This window comes from Xiphias gladius, chromosome 22, assembly GCF_016859285.1.
Source record: "Xiphias gladius isolate SHS-SW01 ecotype Sanya breed wild chromosome 22, ASM1685928v1, whole genome shotgun sequence".
Taxonomy (NCBI): Eukaryota; Metazoa; Chordata; class Actinopteri; order Istiophoriformes; family Xiphiidae; genus Xiphias; species Xiphias gladius.
In genome coordinates this window covers 22,878,749-22,894,842 of record NC_053421.1, presented here as the reverse complement: position 1 = coordinate 22,894,842, position 16,094 = coordinate 22,878,749, and the positions used below count along the sequence as shown (strand labels likewise).

General features: G+C 40.6%; 1 protein-coding gene across 2 annotated transcripts in view; it reads right to left on the bottom strand.

Annotated features, from left to right (window-relative positions):
• Nucleotides 1-10,188: 10,188 nt before the first annotated feature.
• Nucleotides 10,189-16,094, bottom strand: part of LOC120783578 (protein argonaute-3) — a 31,917-nt gene continuing 26,011 nt past the window's right edge. For both annotated transcript variants that reach the window (XM_040116636.1, XM_040116637.1), the window contains exons 12-19: nt 15,304-15,488; nt 14,615-14,774; nt 14,335-14,425; nt 13,984-14,178; nt 13,311-13,445; nt 12,594-12,695; nt 11,445-11,644; nt 10,189-11,257 (exon numbers count right to left, since the gene is read on the bottom strand). In XM_040116636.1, coding sequence (XP_039972570.1) covers nt 11,149-11,257; nt 11,445-11,644; nt 12,594-12,695; nt 13,311-13,445; nt 13,984-14,178; nt 14,335-14,425; nt 14,615-14,774; nt 15,304-15,488 — 1,177 coding nt within the window. In that variant the 3' untranslated portion in view covers nt 10,189-11,148. The remainder of the gene's footprint in view (nt 11,258-11,444; nt 11,645-12,593; nt 12,696-13,310; nt 13,446-13,983; nt 14,179-14,334; nt 14,426-14,614; nt 14,775-15,303; nt 15,489-16,094) is intronic.

The following is a 16,094-nucleotide window of genomic DNA, read 5'->3' as shown; positions in this document are numbered from 1 at the left end:
GACAGTTAGGATGTGATCATAATCAGGGCAGAGTCCCACCCTGCAGAGCATCCGGCTTGTCACGGAGCATCCATCGCTCCCTTTTTTTAATGACGGGAAGGGATCGTTTACTGTTTGTTGCTGTACGAGTGATGATACTCCTCCTTTTTTTTTTTGGGGAACTTTAAACCATAACAAACAATTCTAAATGGAGACCTGACTGAGCTGAAAGACAGGGGCTGCGTGGCCACGAACCCAGCCCTATGTCTCAATTCCGCATTTTAATAATGTTATGAAGTATGCTTTGCATTGACTTTTGTATGGAACAGAAAAGTAAACTTTTTTGTGTGAACATTTAATACTTCAATAAGAAGAAGTGTGTTAGAGGACCCTGACCAAACTGCGACTCTAGAGGACTACTACAAAATTAAAATTAGAAAATTCACAGAATAGTTTTTATAGAGAATTTTTTTTTTTTGCTCTGTTTATTAGAATTCTTAGAAGGGAACACACCACCCCCGCTTCTTCTTAAATCGTTAATAGCTTCTGTGTTTCTGCTGTGCAGTGCATTGTGGGACAGTACTTTCCATAAATCCAACAATTCAGAAATTGAGCAATTTCAGTGTGCATGCTGGCAGCTTAACTATAATTCATTGGGTCATTTCACTCTAGTATGAACATGCTACATACGGAAAAAAAAATTGTTAGAAGACTGAAACCAACAATGTCTTTCATCATTGATTAATCTGTTGCTTATTTTATCATTTAGCACATTTTTAGCATATTTTGTTTTGGCTGTTATTGGCTTCTCTGCCAGAGCTCAAGGTTTCTTCAAATTGTTCGAAAACTAGTTGAAAATATTCAATTACACTGATTTAAAACAGAGAAAGTCAGCAAATCTTTGCCAGAGAATGTTAGGGATTTTTACTTGAAAATGACGGGAACAATTAATTGATTATTAAAATAGATGTGATTAATTTTCCGTCTGTTGACAAATTGTTTAATGGACTAATTGTTTCAGCTCTCGTAAGTACGGCCTTAGCATGGAATTGGGACAGAGGGCAGAATATTGGCAGTTTGAATCTTTAGGAATCTGATTGGGGAACAAAAATAATCACAAAAACTTTGACTGTTCATTCGGAAAATCCCAGTTACTACAGGTGTATTGCTCAGTGGCCAGTAACTGAAGTCTGTAGTTACACTGGGCATGTGTGGAAATATATGAATATATGAACAGTGAATTTCAGAATCTGCATGGTCTCCTCTTCTGTCCTGACGGGAAACCTGCTGTGAAATGAGGCCAGGTGCTACTGTAGGGTCCTCTTATGGTCTTCAAGATAATACTTCAGGACAGCATTTTCTTAAGTTTCTAAATGATACTGTTCATATATATATATATTTATTTATTTTTTTAATCCTGCACTTCAGCCTTTTGTGGCTAAAATGTCTGAAATCTTTTCTTATAAAAACCTGTCAACATATAAAAACTGATTTAAAGGGTTTTCAGCTTTTTAAATATTTCAATCCTGTATTCATTTCAAGGCAACTTTGCCATTTTTTAGAGGCCCCACACGCTCACACAGGTGTTTCTCAGTTATTGTGGCTGATTGAGCCTCAGCTCGGGTTGACGCTGTGCGGAGCTTCGTTGGGAATTATGTGAAATCATGTACGGACAAGAATAATATAAGTGTAATCCAACTTGACCTAACAGGTGCAACACAGCATCAAGGGGAGGGAAAGACATGTCGATATCAGGGTTTGTACACTCCAACACAGTCAAAGAGGCGCAATCAGGGAAAATGAATGAAAACACCTGCGTTCCCATGGCTGTGTGGAGGCTTGAAGTGACCTGATAATAGTCCTTCTCGCTCCCACTGGTTCTCGGGTAAACCCCGCTCCTTTCGACCCCAGATATCTCACCTGTAAACACTTTAGCTCATCAGTGGGAGCCGCGCTGTAGAGATGAGTGTGTCAGTTTGGTCGTTGGTAGGTGCTGATGAACATTTACTGATTAATCTCACTGGTTGTCTGCTTGGGTGTGGTCCTCCACGATCACTCTTTGCATGCTGTGTGTGTGTGTGTGTGTGTGTGCGCATGTACATGCGATTAGGTGTCTGAGTGTGTGGTGAAACCTCCTCTAAAATAGTCACCTACATGAGTGGTTTTTTTTTTTAGAAAGTATTCCTAGTATCAGTCTGTAGTAACTTGTTTTGGGCTCTTTTTAGGATTATATGTAATTAAAGCAACAATTGATTTCAGATTGAAATCGGCACGTCCGTCCTCAATCAGGTACTGTGTCAAACAATCTGGCAGCGGCTACTAGAGTTACTTGATTCCTTTGGCTGTCATTTAAGAGAGAAAGATATCAGGCAGAGCCGCTGACAAAAAGTTTTCTTGCACCAACTCCCAATAAAAAAAGCTACAAGATAAGTCGTTCAGGCCTCTCTCATTCCAGTGCCGTTCAGAAAATAAATAAGGTCAAGTTTTGCGTGATCTTTTGATGCACAAACTTTCCTTCCACAACTCAATGCACGAGAGAAACGGAGGAGCTTCTCACAGATGTAAAAAAATATAAATAAACTGTGGGTGGCGGTGAAACAGCTCCAAAAAAAAAAAAAAAAAACTTCCAAAACTAACAATTAAATCTTAAGAAAAACATTTTCATGTCTACTTTGTGAAGTCTTAGTGGCAATGATATTCCAAGGTCACATTTTGACAACCAGTGTCTCTTACTGTTAGTATAAAGTGGTTAGTTTGTTTATATTATTTTATACTATGACGCTTGGGTATTTAGTACATACCGTAAAGAATTAGTTTGCAGAATGGATTTGCGGCACAGTGTATATCTGCCAAACATCAACATGTTACTTTGTCATTGTGGGCATGCAGATGTTAGCATTTAGCTCAAGGCACAGCTGTGCCAAAGTGCAGCCGTGTAGTGGGGGTTTACAAAGCTAGGTTGGACTGAAGTTTAGCCAAGTCCAGATGAAAATGTGGCATCTCCAGTCTCCAAGTAAATTCAGCTGAATGTGAACACCCGGAAAAACCAGGAGCCAGCCGGGTCTCAGATTACATTTGTCATAGATTCATTAGACAAATCTTAAATGAATCAACATCTTTGTTTTGTAGTTGTAATTGTGACAGGCCTATGCGTTTCTGCTGCTACTGAGTATATCCTTAAAGGCGATTACGTTTAGTCATTTCCTCATACCTTAAATTTCCTGCAATTTCACCAACATTATCTCACCAAGACAACAAATGTAAAGCAAAGCATTTTATTGCAAGTATTAGTCAAAGATACACTTCAAACTGAAGCAAAGCAACACTAAAAGGCCAACATCCTGTAAGAGAGAGTTACAAAAAAGAAAGACATTTAAAACCGAAAGGAATCGAGCTGTTGGTACAACAGAGCCGTTGCAACATAGGCTAACACAGACTGAGACATGGATCATCTGGTGGTGAAGGTTCACTGTTCAACGTATACATCCGTTTGCTGGTGCCTCACTCAGAGGTATCAGAGCCCAAGATCTTTAGTTTGAAATAAGACTGACACAAGAGTGACGCTACATCTAAAAAAAAAAAAAAAAAAGGACAATCTGGACAAATCAGCATACACATAAAATCCTTGGCCACTGTCAAGTATCTGTCTTCAAAACCACTGTGTATACAGGGGAAAAGCGGCATCAGGAGCCTAATCTCTTCTGCAATATTTGGTTCGTAGTCGTTATTGGAATGCTAATGGGATGAAAACAGGTTCAACATCTGATAGCCATGGGAGTAAACATTACAGTAAACATTTATTAACCAAAATTTATTTGGCTGAATGGACAAAGGGCCTATTTGCTTTGGAACAGGACTGACAACACTCAAAAGCTCCATGTCTCTGATCCTCCGATGGGGTGAGGGGAAAACCAACAGAAAAAGAAAAGAAAAAGAAAAGAACAGCAATTCATCACAACACAATCCATCCTTGGTTCATAATACAGGCACAGGTCTCTGTAATCCAGCATTCTGGGGAGCCCCCAGGTTCCCGTCAGGCCCGAGTCAAACGGTATCTGAAAATACCAATCTTTGGATTTGCAATCAATGGCAATAGAATCACCAATAAGTTTACAACAGCACGTGGAAGTGTATAAAAAGGTGAATTAGCGTATGTTTTCAGGTCATTCAGAATTTATGTCGATATCTGAATTGTCCCGCTCATCTGGTTAAAACTAATGCCAAGAATTGTTTCCAAATACTGTTTGACCCAGACCCAGTTCTGTTCTGACATCAGTACAAATGGGACAGAGCAATTTTCGAAAGCTTACACTTGTTCGTACATCAGAGTTCACTAGATTCTGTAACAACGTTAGTGGTTTACACGAGACATGAGAGGTGATGAGGATGCCGGTTGGGGAATTAGGGCAGATCAAGTACGTAGGCTTGTTTTTCTTGGTAGGCCACCCAACACAGGCATTGCAAAGTCACATAGAAATCTGACGATTAAGTAAGAACGCACTTAAGGCTGAGGCATGTCTTTTCTTGTGGAATGAGACCTGTTCCTGCTGTAAAATGTTCTGGCACAAGGAAAAAAAAAAAAAAAAAAAAAAAAAACTTGACAGGAGACAATTTAAGAGGAAAGCAGCAACACCTACGCTAAAATTTTCACCATAATCCAAGAAGAGTTCTGCCTTTCCAACACATTTCTTTCCTTCCCCTGTAGTTTTTTTTTTTTTTTTAATTTTAAATTTTACACTCTCCCACCTGCCCTGTACTGGCTCGGGGAATTGACATGGCTAACGTACCAGTTAGCAGCTTGGGATGAAAAAAAGTCAGCTATTCGACACTCAAGTCAGTGTGGTTCAGAAATGGTTCCCTTCATCAGAGATGAGCTGCAACATGTGGGGGTTGGCATTTGGCCTTCTCGGGTGGTAAAAGAAGAGTGGAGGCTAAAGATTATTCGGAAAAGGAGGAGGGAGAGTTGACCTGTAAACATCAACCAAAACTTGACACACGGCTTTTTTTTTTTTTTTTTTTTTTTTTTTTTTAAATACAAGTCAAATCCACCTCCCGCTTTTTCTCCACCTCACACCCCCCTCCATATTGTTGTGCTTGCGTGTCTAGGAGAATAAGGCGTCAACATGGAGGGGGAGGGGCTAAAGGCCTTGTCCTCCCGGCTCCGCCCCCGCCATGTTGCAATATGATGCGGAGACTCCAGCCGCTTAAACGCACTCTCAATAAATACACCATAAAATATTCCGCATATATATATTTCATATATATATTTAAAGAACAACACATTTAAATAGGACAACAAAATAAAAGTCGGCTCAAGAACAATTTTTCAAAATCGGATAAGTGTTAAGACAAAAACAGAATATTTTTACAGTTATACTTATTTGACTCTAAAATAGTTACTGTATAAGAATATCGCAATCAGGCATTACTCAAGCATTATATGTCATAATAAAAGCAATTTGCAGTTTTCTTTCATGTAGTATAACATATGCAGCATACCAAGGTAAGTGAGGTGCAGTGTTTTTTTGAGATCTCTTGTAATAGAAAGATTTCACCCCCTGGACTGAAAAGGTACCCACAGAACTACAGACCACCCTCGGTTTTCAGTCGACACCCTACCGGCTCAAGACAGGGATACTACTGGGCACACATTCCCTCCATTAGGGACAAGACACATGGCAGGGCATTGCACTACGATGACAGAATGCCATGGGCTGTAACTAGGGCTGGGCATCATGAGGAGAGTTTGAATACTGACACCGGTTCTGTTGATTTCATCTCTACAACTGCTGTAAAGTTACACTTGGATGAAAGCATACTTCGCTGTGCGACAGACTAAAGTATTTTCGGTCGTTCGTGCTTTTTTTCCCCCTGCCTTTGCAAGCAGATTTAGATCCTACTTATGTTGCTTTCCTTAGTAAAAATGCCCTTCAAGAAGAAAACCTTGATTCCTCAGTGCAAAAATCTACAATTGTAAAAAGTTCTGGTCTGTTTGGTTTTTTTGGTGTTTTTTTTTTTAACTTGGGGATGCTTCAAAAGTTTGATGCCAAAAATCTGGGAAGTGCTGATATCAGGTTTTGACACCCAGCCCTAGCAGTAACAAAGTGTCGAGTGGCTGTTCCAGAGGGAAAACCACCACCCAAGAGCAGGCTGACTCAACCGGGCCAACAATAAAGTCACGAGAGCATGAGGCACACTTTTAATGACTGACTGCTTCGTTTGGTAACACACACACACATCCCTTCGACTTCTTGTTTACACTGAGGTCTGGATCCTCTCCTCCTCCTCCTGAACAGGAGGAAGAAGGGGACTGGAGGGACAGAGGTCGAAACCTCTTGGCTATGTGTCTAAGTGAGAGTGGCAGTCTCTAAAGTGCTGTGCTATGTTTGTCATTTGTGGGCTGGGCTGGGCTGTGTCACATCACGCTAGTCAGCTATGACCCCCCCCACCCCCACCCCACCAACCCCCCCACCCCCACCCCAACGCACATTCCACTGTACCAACCACACCATTGGTCCGAGACACTAAATGCACTAGGAAGCGAAAGCTCAACCACAACCATATACTTGGCATAATATTCTGTTTCTATGTAGGCTTAATGTCTAAATACACAAGTTTGCACTGCCATCCCTAAAAAACAAACGTGTACAGTGAGTGTGTGTAAAATGCAGCCACTCCTGCATTGCAATGTGTTCTTGAAAAGGAGATTCAGTTTCTTTGATTTTACATTTTATCTTTCAATTTACAGCACCATCAAGAGGAAAGGCACTTTCTGTGGACTTTTTCTCACTCAATTGCTACCTTCCACTGCAAATAGAGAGCAACCAAAATCGGGGATATTGATCGACTACTCGAAATGGAATACACCTTTGCTTCCATTTAAAAAAGGAGACACTGACCTTTTGAAGTTAATTTGGTTATTTTTCTTTACCAGACAGTTGTCACTTGGTGGGTAAGACGTTTGTTCATCAGCTTCCATAAAAAGACTTGTCTGTGTTGTTAACAATCCTGATTGAGCGCTAATGGCCACAGCTAGCTGCAAGCTGAGTGTACCCTTTTATTTCAGTCCGATCTAACAAGTCATTTTCATAGAACTAGAAGGACAAACAAGACTTCCCCCTTGCTATGTAACACAGATGTCTGGTGAGGAAAAATTGGCCAAATAAGCAATGTCTTCGTATCCCTCCAAGCGTTCACTTCCACAGGCCCCAAATGGTTTTGCTAATGTTAGGTCACTTCTCTACTAGCTAATATTTGCAAAGCAGAGCTGATGACATTTCAGTTGTAAGCGAGGCAAACACATCTGCTATGTAAACATGTGTTCAACTGCCCTCAAGAGTGTAGTTTATACACAAACTGAACATCCATCACAGACAGCAGAGATAGTGAGTAATAAATGGACTCTAATTATCACAATCAACCTTCAGACTTGTTCCAACATAGCCATCCACATACTGACAAAGCTATCACTGATCAGCTTTGATTCCTCCCAAACACACACATTCAATTAATCACAGAACCCACTATATCCCAGTACATGTATATTGTCCTTCGGCTCTAATCTTTTTTGCGCCTTCCGGGGAGTGGGGGTGGAGGTGGGGGGTGGGGGGGGGGGGGGGGGGTGCATGGGATTGAACGGCCATGGAATGTAGTCCTCTGGCACAGGGGAGTAAATGTTCGGGAGCAAAGGGGAAAGAGAGCAGCAATAAACTTACAGGCTTTTGTCACACCACAGATTTACTGGGAGGCCAACTCTTTGTATTTGAGAGCGCATGAAGAGGCTTGGGTATGGAGGAGTTTGAGGAAAAAGCAACAGACTTGTGCCAATAGAGGCACAAGTCCCCCGAGGCTTTAACACAAAGGAATGGCGAACTACTACCCCTTGTTAGGTTATTCTTTGATCACGTGTCTTTGAAATGGATCAACAACACTTTAAAAACCACTTGCCCATTCCTTCACTCTCCCTCTTGATAAGGAGCAGGCAACAGCACCAGTTGAAGAAAACCAGAGAACATTTGGGAGCTGAAGCTCAATTCATCAGCTGACTCTTCTTCTATCCTACTGTTTGTTGTCACAATAGGGCTGTAATGTCTTAATACAAAGCCTTTGAGTACAGTATGTTAATATTTTCTCTCTTGAGATTCTCTGTTATACGACTGTACGAACATTTAAAAAAAAAAAAAAGGGGAAAAAAAAAAAGAAGAAAGAAACAAAGGGAGAGGAATAAGCATTCAACATCTTGCAGCTTTTTTTTTTCCAAACATCGAAGCAAGAGGCGGTTTAAGTCCACATCCCTATCAATAACAGTACGACAGTCCAAACACACATCACTAGTTTCAACAACCCCACCACTGTTCACACATACACTATACGTTATACAGTGACACAGGAACAAGTCAACAGTCTATTGCAATAATAAAACTTTGTTATTATACGTTTTTAACCGTTACTTATCATGATACATTTATTACTAAGATTAATAATTAGACTACTTTTTTTTCTGTTAGCAAAAATAAGTGGTGTGCATTACATAATTTAAAATGTACAAATATACTTTCGATCTGGCTTTTTAAAAAGGCTTTCAGACACCAGTGAAATCATGAAGGCTCAAACCCACTGGCTTCCACACTGGAAGGCTAGCCTAGGAAAGGCAGTCAAATGCAACAGCGGATGTAGGACCCTACATTATACCTCACTGTCCAAGGGAACGTCTGCCATTGTACCATTTCTCAATGCTGACCACAACTACCGAGCGAAATCATAAATCTAGAGCTCCCCAAAGCCCAACCGTAGCAGCGGGGCTTTCTCCTGTCCTTCAGTGAGTGAGGTTTACCGTTTTCTACCCAACTCACCTGCTCATATACAGTCTCATATAGAGGTTGAGCTTCAGATTCTAATTCAGAATGAGTAGCACCACGCCTGTGTTCAGTCCTGAAACACATGCTTTTTTTTTAGTGCAGATAACTTTTAAAAACACCCCCCTGACGAGCTTCAGTGGCACAAAGGAGCTAAATGGTGACTGTAATCCAGACACACATTTCATATCAACAGTCGGCTGTACTTCTGCTGAAAATGTTGGTCATCCACTTGACTCCTCGGCTCTGTTCTGAAGCCAGTCCCGACTTTGGGCCGGTTAAATGGACAGGAATTAAACCTAGTCCCGGACTTGAATGTGTACTGAAAGAAACAGTTTACTGAAAAATTAGTTTATTACGAGGTTGACTCCATGCCCATGAACCCGGCCCCATGGGTACAAACACACCGTAGCAGCTGGATCCATATCGGGTGAATATTAAGCAAATGACAGCCTGCTTTGCTCGAATGCTGCTCCGAAGCAAAGCCAACAGCTAACACTGCTGTATAGGCAAACATAATAAATATACCGATTTTTAGGATGAGTTGAATGAGATATATAGAAAAGTCAGTAGACGGTTGTTTAGAAGAATAAGAGGCATTGGGTGAAACTTTCATGCTTCAATCTATCTTATGCTGTCCATTTGTTGGAATGTCCTTTCTGATTCTTTTGCCCACTGAAACAGGATGTTTATAATAGTTTATGCAGCTTTTGACCATTACACGCTTAAACTTCCACCAGGCACTTGAATACTACGTCTTTATGGCCTTTAGACTTCACTTTTGCTGCTGTCAAGTCAAAAGCTTTGTTCTCTAAAATGGGTACTTTTAAGGAATTTAGAAAAAAACTGATAATCGGGTATTCTGAGATTATGCCCATTGATGATAAAATATTCTGAAACCACAGAGGCGCATAAAATCCTTCAAGTAAACACATGAAAATCACTAAAACTGCAGTTACACCGTTTTTGCCCAACAGCAAAGGCAAACTCATAAAACATGCTTATCAATCATCTCACAGACGAGGAATACATGAAAGTGCCTTGCAAGTGTCAAACATTTCTCCTATCAAGGACACTCACTTTCAAATGAAATGTGTAACTGTTCTTTTGAGTTGTTTAAGTCCCCTAAAATCCTCTTCCCTTCGTTCAGCTGATTATTGCACTAGAGGAAACCATCGACATGATCTCTATTTAACCACCATCTCAAACTCAAGAGAAGGAAATGTGAGATAAAGCACTGAGGGAAATTAATGCATGATGACTACTGAGATTAAAAATATAAGATTACATGGTTAAATGACTAAAAAAAAAAAAAAAAAAGTTAGAATCATAAAATGTTTCACATAATGTAGAAAGGAAAAATAACAACCAGAATCAAATAACAGTGTTATACTTCAAATAAAATCCATAGATGGCTGCAATTGAGCAATTGATATACCAGCCAATATAAACTGCCCCCATTTAAATGTGACAGCTGACTGCTAAAGATAAATCAAAACCTTACAAGACAACAACAACTTGTTGTGACTTTCAGGGGGCATTTATACCTCGTCGCCAACAGGTGGCAGTGTGCTCAAAAGAACATGTTGCTCCATACATGTAACTGGTGATTTCACACACTAGTGAAAAGTGACAGAACATTGGAAACAAGAGGAAAAAAGGAAAAATAAAAGGTGGCAACTGGGAGGACCTCTCGTCCAACGAAATAATTATATTCCAAAAGAAATCAAACACCACTGAAAAACTCCAGAGTCTGACCCTTCCTTCTCTGCTCCCTCGTTTCAAACACTGGGGAGAATCAACAACAAACTACAGTAAAACTGACAGAATGTAAAAGTGCTGCTGCTCAAACTGACTTGAGGTACTGTAGATGGCAAAGGGGCAGATTAGTAGATCATAGAGAGAGACTGTGCCAAAGGAGGGGAAAAGTAAAAACAAACAAGAAAAACACCCACTAGGCCACAAGTAAAGGAGACAAACAGGGGAAAACAGATAGGAGGGGCAATGAAAAGAGGGCCTGATGAGGGTGAAAATAACTAGTTGGCTGGTTTAATATTGCATAATAGTGCTGAGTTTCTCTCTTGTTTGTTTTTAAAGCAGCGTTTGCATCCTCAGTCCAGTGTGGGGGTGCCTCTTCCCCTCCCTCCTCCCTGCTTTCCTCTGCACAGTGTCAGGTCCGGATTGACTAGGCGTGTGGGGGGCGGGACTTGCACCTATGAGGATCCTTGACTGACAAGCCAGGCGTGCATGGTTGCGTCTGTGTGTGTTTGTGTGTGTGTTAAGGGTGGCAATGATTGGGGAGGGTTGGTGTAGCTCAGGCGAAGTACATGGTCCTCAGAGTGTCGTGGTGAATCTGAACAGCTTTGGCCAGCGCCTGGGGGTCCCGACCGTTACTCTGACCAGACACATGACTGCCCTCAGCGCTGCAGAGTAGAAACAGAGAGAAACAGTTATGATGGATGTTCAACAATAATGGCAGGCATTCAAGAAAATCTGGCACGTTCTGCAAGAAATACACAACTGCTATTAAAACACTTCTCTATAAATATAACATCCAGAGTGAAAAGGAGGAAACTGCTGTTTACTCTGCTCACTATCTTCCCCCCTTACCTGTCATGTTCTTTGTCCACCAGATGGTAGCGGGCGCGGAAGGCCACCAGATGGGCGTAGTAGGCTGGCGCAGGGATGGAGACTGAGCGGGTACAGCGCACGTAGGTGTGGCACAACTGGTAGGTGAGCAGCTGGAACTCATCAGCGGTAAAACAATTGTCATCCCACAGTACATGGTAGTGGGAGGGCCGACTGGTGCCCTGGAAGAAAACAATTAAATGACACAGTTCTATTACTATTAGACTCAGATTCAAGATTTAGTACCTCATTGCCATTTTAATATAACTGAAAGGAATCTACTTTGGTGAGCTCACATAAAACAAAAAAAGAAACATAAACCCCCAGACGTCACATAACTACACAACAGGACAACAAGTGTAAAAACATAAAATGACATCAGTTAAACAATTACACATGTGTGGTTAAAAAATAATAAATAAATAAAAAACTAAATATGATTTGGTGATATAGGAGTTAAGGATGCGAACAGGCAGGTATGTGCTGTTGCAGAACGTGGCTGTTCTAGTTATAATACTTTTCAGTCTTTGAAAAGGAAGGAAGCTAAAAAGATGATCAGCAGGGTAAGAGGGGCCTTGTAGGATCTCGGGTCCCTTTTTCTGTAGTCTATTGTTGTAAACGCTGTAAATTTCTCCAAGGGATCCTGCCATATGATTTTTGCTGCAGTTTGCAACATTTTGTCCAGCTGTTGTCTGTTTTGTGCCAAAGTGTTGCCATTTCCACACAGTCATTGCAGAACTGAGGGTGCTCTCGATAAAGTTTCATCATACCTTCCAATGAACTAGAAAACTTTTTCAGTTGTTTTGAAAAAAAAAAAAAAAAAAAAGTATTTTTAAGACGTCTGAAAATGACCATAATGACTAGATTTGGTTCTCAAACAAATTTTGCCAGGGGAAAAACTCCAGTTCCTGAGGATCTAACTTCAGATAAGTACAAGAAAAGAAAAATTAAAAATTAACAATTTCCTTTTTTTTTTTTTTTTTTGGTGGCCATTTTTTTTCTGAATCTTGTTCACTATATATTTGAAAAAATGCACGACTACGCAAAAATACACAAGCATTCAGATGTTAAGATTTTAGTGGAGGAGAGTGTGATGCAGGCTGGGCAAAGAAGACAAGAGACTGGTCTGACCTGTATTCCAGCGTGACTGCAGAGGTAAAAGTCAAACTCGTAGGGATGCGTTATGTCCGTATCCACGGTAGTACCAGCAGGAATGTTTCCACTACGTCCGACCTGACAAAAGCAAAGTTGAGGTCTGTTAGTCTCTACTACTGCCCTTTGACTGATTTTTTTCTATGTTCCACTATCAAAACAAAAACAACAAGAACAGGAAGTGGAAGATGCGGGAAAATAGCAGCAGAAAACAAAGCTTTTAAAGCATTAAATGAGGTCACGAATTAAAAATGATAACTTCTGAAAAAAGAACTAGTTGATGGAATGACCCTGGCAAAGGTTTACCAAGTGCTCCCAACCAACCAATTAAATGCTAAATGCCCCAGAGAGCCTAATGCTCCACATGAGAGTGCCTGTACTGAAAATAAGGTTGTTACCAGCTGAGTCTTACTCTGGGGGCCTTGAGTGCCACTCCAGAGCTCTCGGTTTGCACTGGGCTGTAATGCTTTAATCGAATGCAATTACAGGGGTTAGGAGGGTGAACAGTCCAATTGACAACAAAAGGTAATTAAGGATGCTCATTTCAAGTACTTAACATGCTGGCACAGAGCATCAAAAAGAATCTGTACTAAAACATAACACAGTGTACTGACTTTAATGGGTACCATCGCTGTGTCATACTAAAAGAGTGTGTGTGTGTGTGTGTACTGGTGTTTGTGTGTGGTGGGGACTCACTCTTTCATTGCGGTCAGCACAGAAGAGGCGTGTATGGTGGCGTTTTTGCACAACAATGTAGGTGATGCCTGGCTGGTACTCCTTCTCCAGGCTGATACAGGCCTCACGAATGGCCAGCAGCTCATAATACAGCACCTGAGGAAGCCGAGAAAAAAAAAAAAAATCACCTTCAAAATGTTAATTAAAACTACCACTGAAGAAAAATACGTTGATAATATACTCCATAAACTGTAAACTGTATACTCTTATGTCCTTGTTTATATCTGTCATTTTACTTTCATGTTGCCCTATCATTTGTGGATGATACGGATCCTTACTTGAATTTCTTGATATCCCTCCTGTACAACCAATCATATTATTAACTTCATAGTTCAAATACCAGAAATTTGGGAATTTTGTTCTCCACTTTAAAAACATTTCTCATTTAAAAAGTTGTGATTGAAAAATATTTTTGCAATATGATCAGGTATTTATTTGAAGTGATATACTAGTCCGAGCACACACATTCCCACAAGTATACATCAGCTACAGAACCAGAAAAATTACCCAAACATGCCGTGTCTATCTAAAACATTTAGAATATAACTCGTAAAAAACTGTAAAGAAAATTCTGCCTCCTTATGACTCCAACCAATCTTTATTGTGAAAGAAGTAAAAAAAAGTAGGAGTTGACCTGTCTGAACTGGCCTTCTGAAACTCCATCCCTGTAGAAAATGATCCTGGTGGGCTTGTAGCGGGTTGACTTGTAGAACTGGATGAGCAACTCCCGCACCATGGAGGCCAGGTCCTGGATGACCTCCTGCCGGGGCCTCTGGACCCGCACAGTGGCACAATACCTGCTGGGGTGGGCGTCCATACTACCTACCACCTGGAGGGGGGGGGGGAGGAGCACAAGTGAGGGGTGGCGGTGATAGGTCGCAGGGGGAGATGGAGGAGTTTAGGAGGGAGTAAAAAAGAGATTAGAAATCACAAAGAAATGCCAATCAAAAGATTATCTGAGGTGGAAAATGAGGAAAAAACTCACTGCTGCAATTGAAGGCTTCTTCCCATCTCCAGCAGGAGGATGTGTGACATCTGCTCCCAAGAAGATAACTGGCTGCTGAAAAACTGAGGGTCTATGGATAGAGAAACATAACAAAGACATGAATTATACAAACAAAATTAATATGAAAATAGGAAAGTGTCTTGTTGCCAGGTAGCATGCATGTTACTATATAAACTAACACAAAACGTAAGATCTCTTTTAACAATTTAAGTCGTTAGCAGCCATTGCCATTCACGAGGAGAGAGAGAGCATGACTGACCGTTGATGAGGCACCAGGATGTTGTTGATGCCTCCCAGCTTCACATTGATCTTGAGGCAGAGGTTGGAAAGGGTCTGAGGTGACGTCTTCACCACGTTCTTCACCTGAACACACTGGGTGGCCATGCCCAAGAGGGTGTCTCCCACACGCTTTACCTCCGCTATGGGTGTTTAAAAAATGACGGCAATAAAAAAGCAAGAATATTTAAAATTTTTAAATATGTCACCCTTGTGTAAAAGTACCACATACATTACGAAGTTGTCACTTTTCAAAATCTAGCCGTCAAAATGGAGATTTAGGAAAGCAGTGGAATACTATTCAACTCATGTTCAGTAATGTAATTCAAAGCTTTACGAGTAAATGTCAAACATTTTTGAGTCTAAAAGTTACAAGAGAGCAATCACAAATGCAAACACGTTAGGATTTGAGAAAAAAAAGAAAAGGTACTCAGTCTGAGTAAAACACACAAAACACTGAAAAATATATAAGAAACAGAGGGAATATTTTTTTAATAGAGTGTGCAGCACATTCTCCTCAATATGGCTGTTCCATTGACATACATTTGGAAAGCTGAGGAGGAGAGAATATTGCACCAGCACTCAATCCTAGAATAGTGTTTTGGCACAGTCTTAACCGCAAACATGTCTATGGAGTTTAATTTAATATTTGTTTTTTAGCAGTTTTCTAACCGTAGACAGGAGTCTTTCCCGGCAGAATGACGATGATGAGCTGCAGTCCGGCGTAGGTGTTCTTCAGGTGTCGGAACATGGGCTCCACACTGTCCGCTCCCTGGGCGTATTTACAGAAACATGGCTGGCCCTGAATGGGCATCCCGGCATCCTTCGAGATTTTACGTAGCTGGTCTGTGAAACCCCTGCATGAGTAAAGGAAGGGAGCAAAGGGTAAACAGTCAGGAGAATAGGGTTGGAAAAGCTGGAAACTTGAGCCCTCTGTGGTCCAGCTTGGAAAAAACAAAATAAGCAAACAGCATAAATACTGTATAATAATATGTCTATTAAGTAAAGTTTTCAATTTTAAATATATGTATTTGACTATTTACTCAACTTTTATTATCCAGAATGCCAAAAATCAAACTGATGTGTAGTCATGTCTACAGTAATGCTGTTTGGTATTTACTGTCTTGACATCCATTTTGACATCATGTCACATAACCCCTGGAGTTGAGAAATCCTACCTAAGTACTTGCAATTCCACTTTGAGTGGTTGTACAGGTACTGCATTTTCCCATGTACGTGAGAATTTTTCTTTTTGACTTATACAATACTAAGTTTTTGGGTGGGTTTTTTTAATATCTGGAAAGGGGCTACAGATGGAAACGATCCTTTTGTGTAACTGATATAGTTACGATTATTTTTCATGAATGTACACTGTCCCTCTGGTATTAACTGGTTAAGATACAAGATTGATTTAAAAACAGAAATGGTCAAGTAATACCAGATTACAATTTATGGAGACAAAT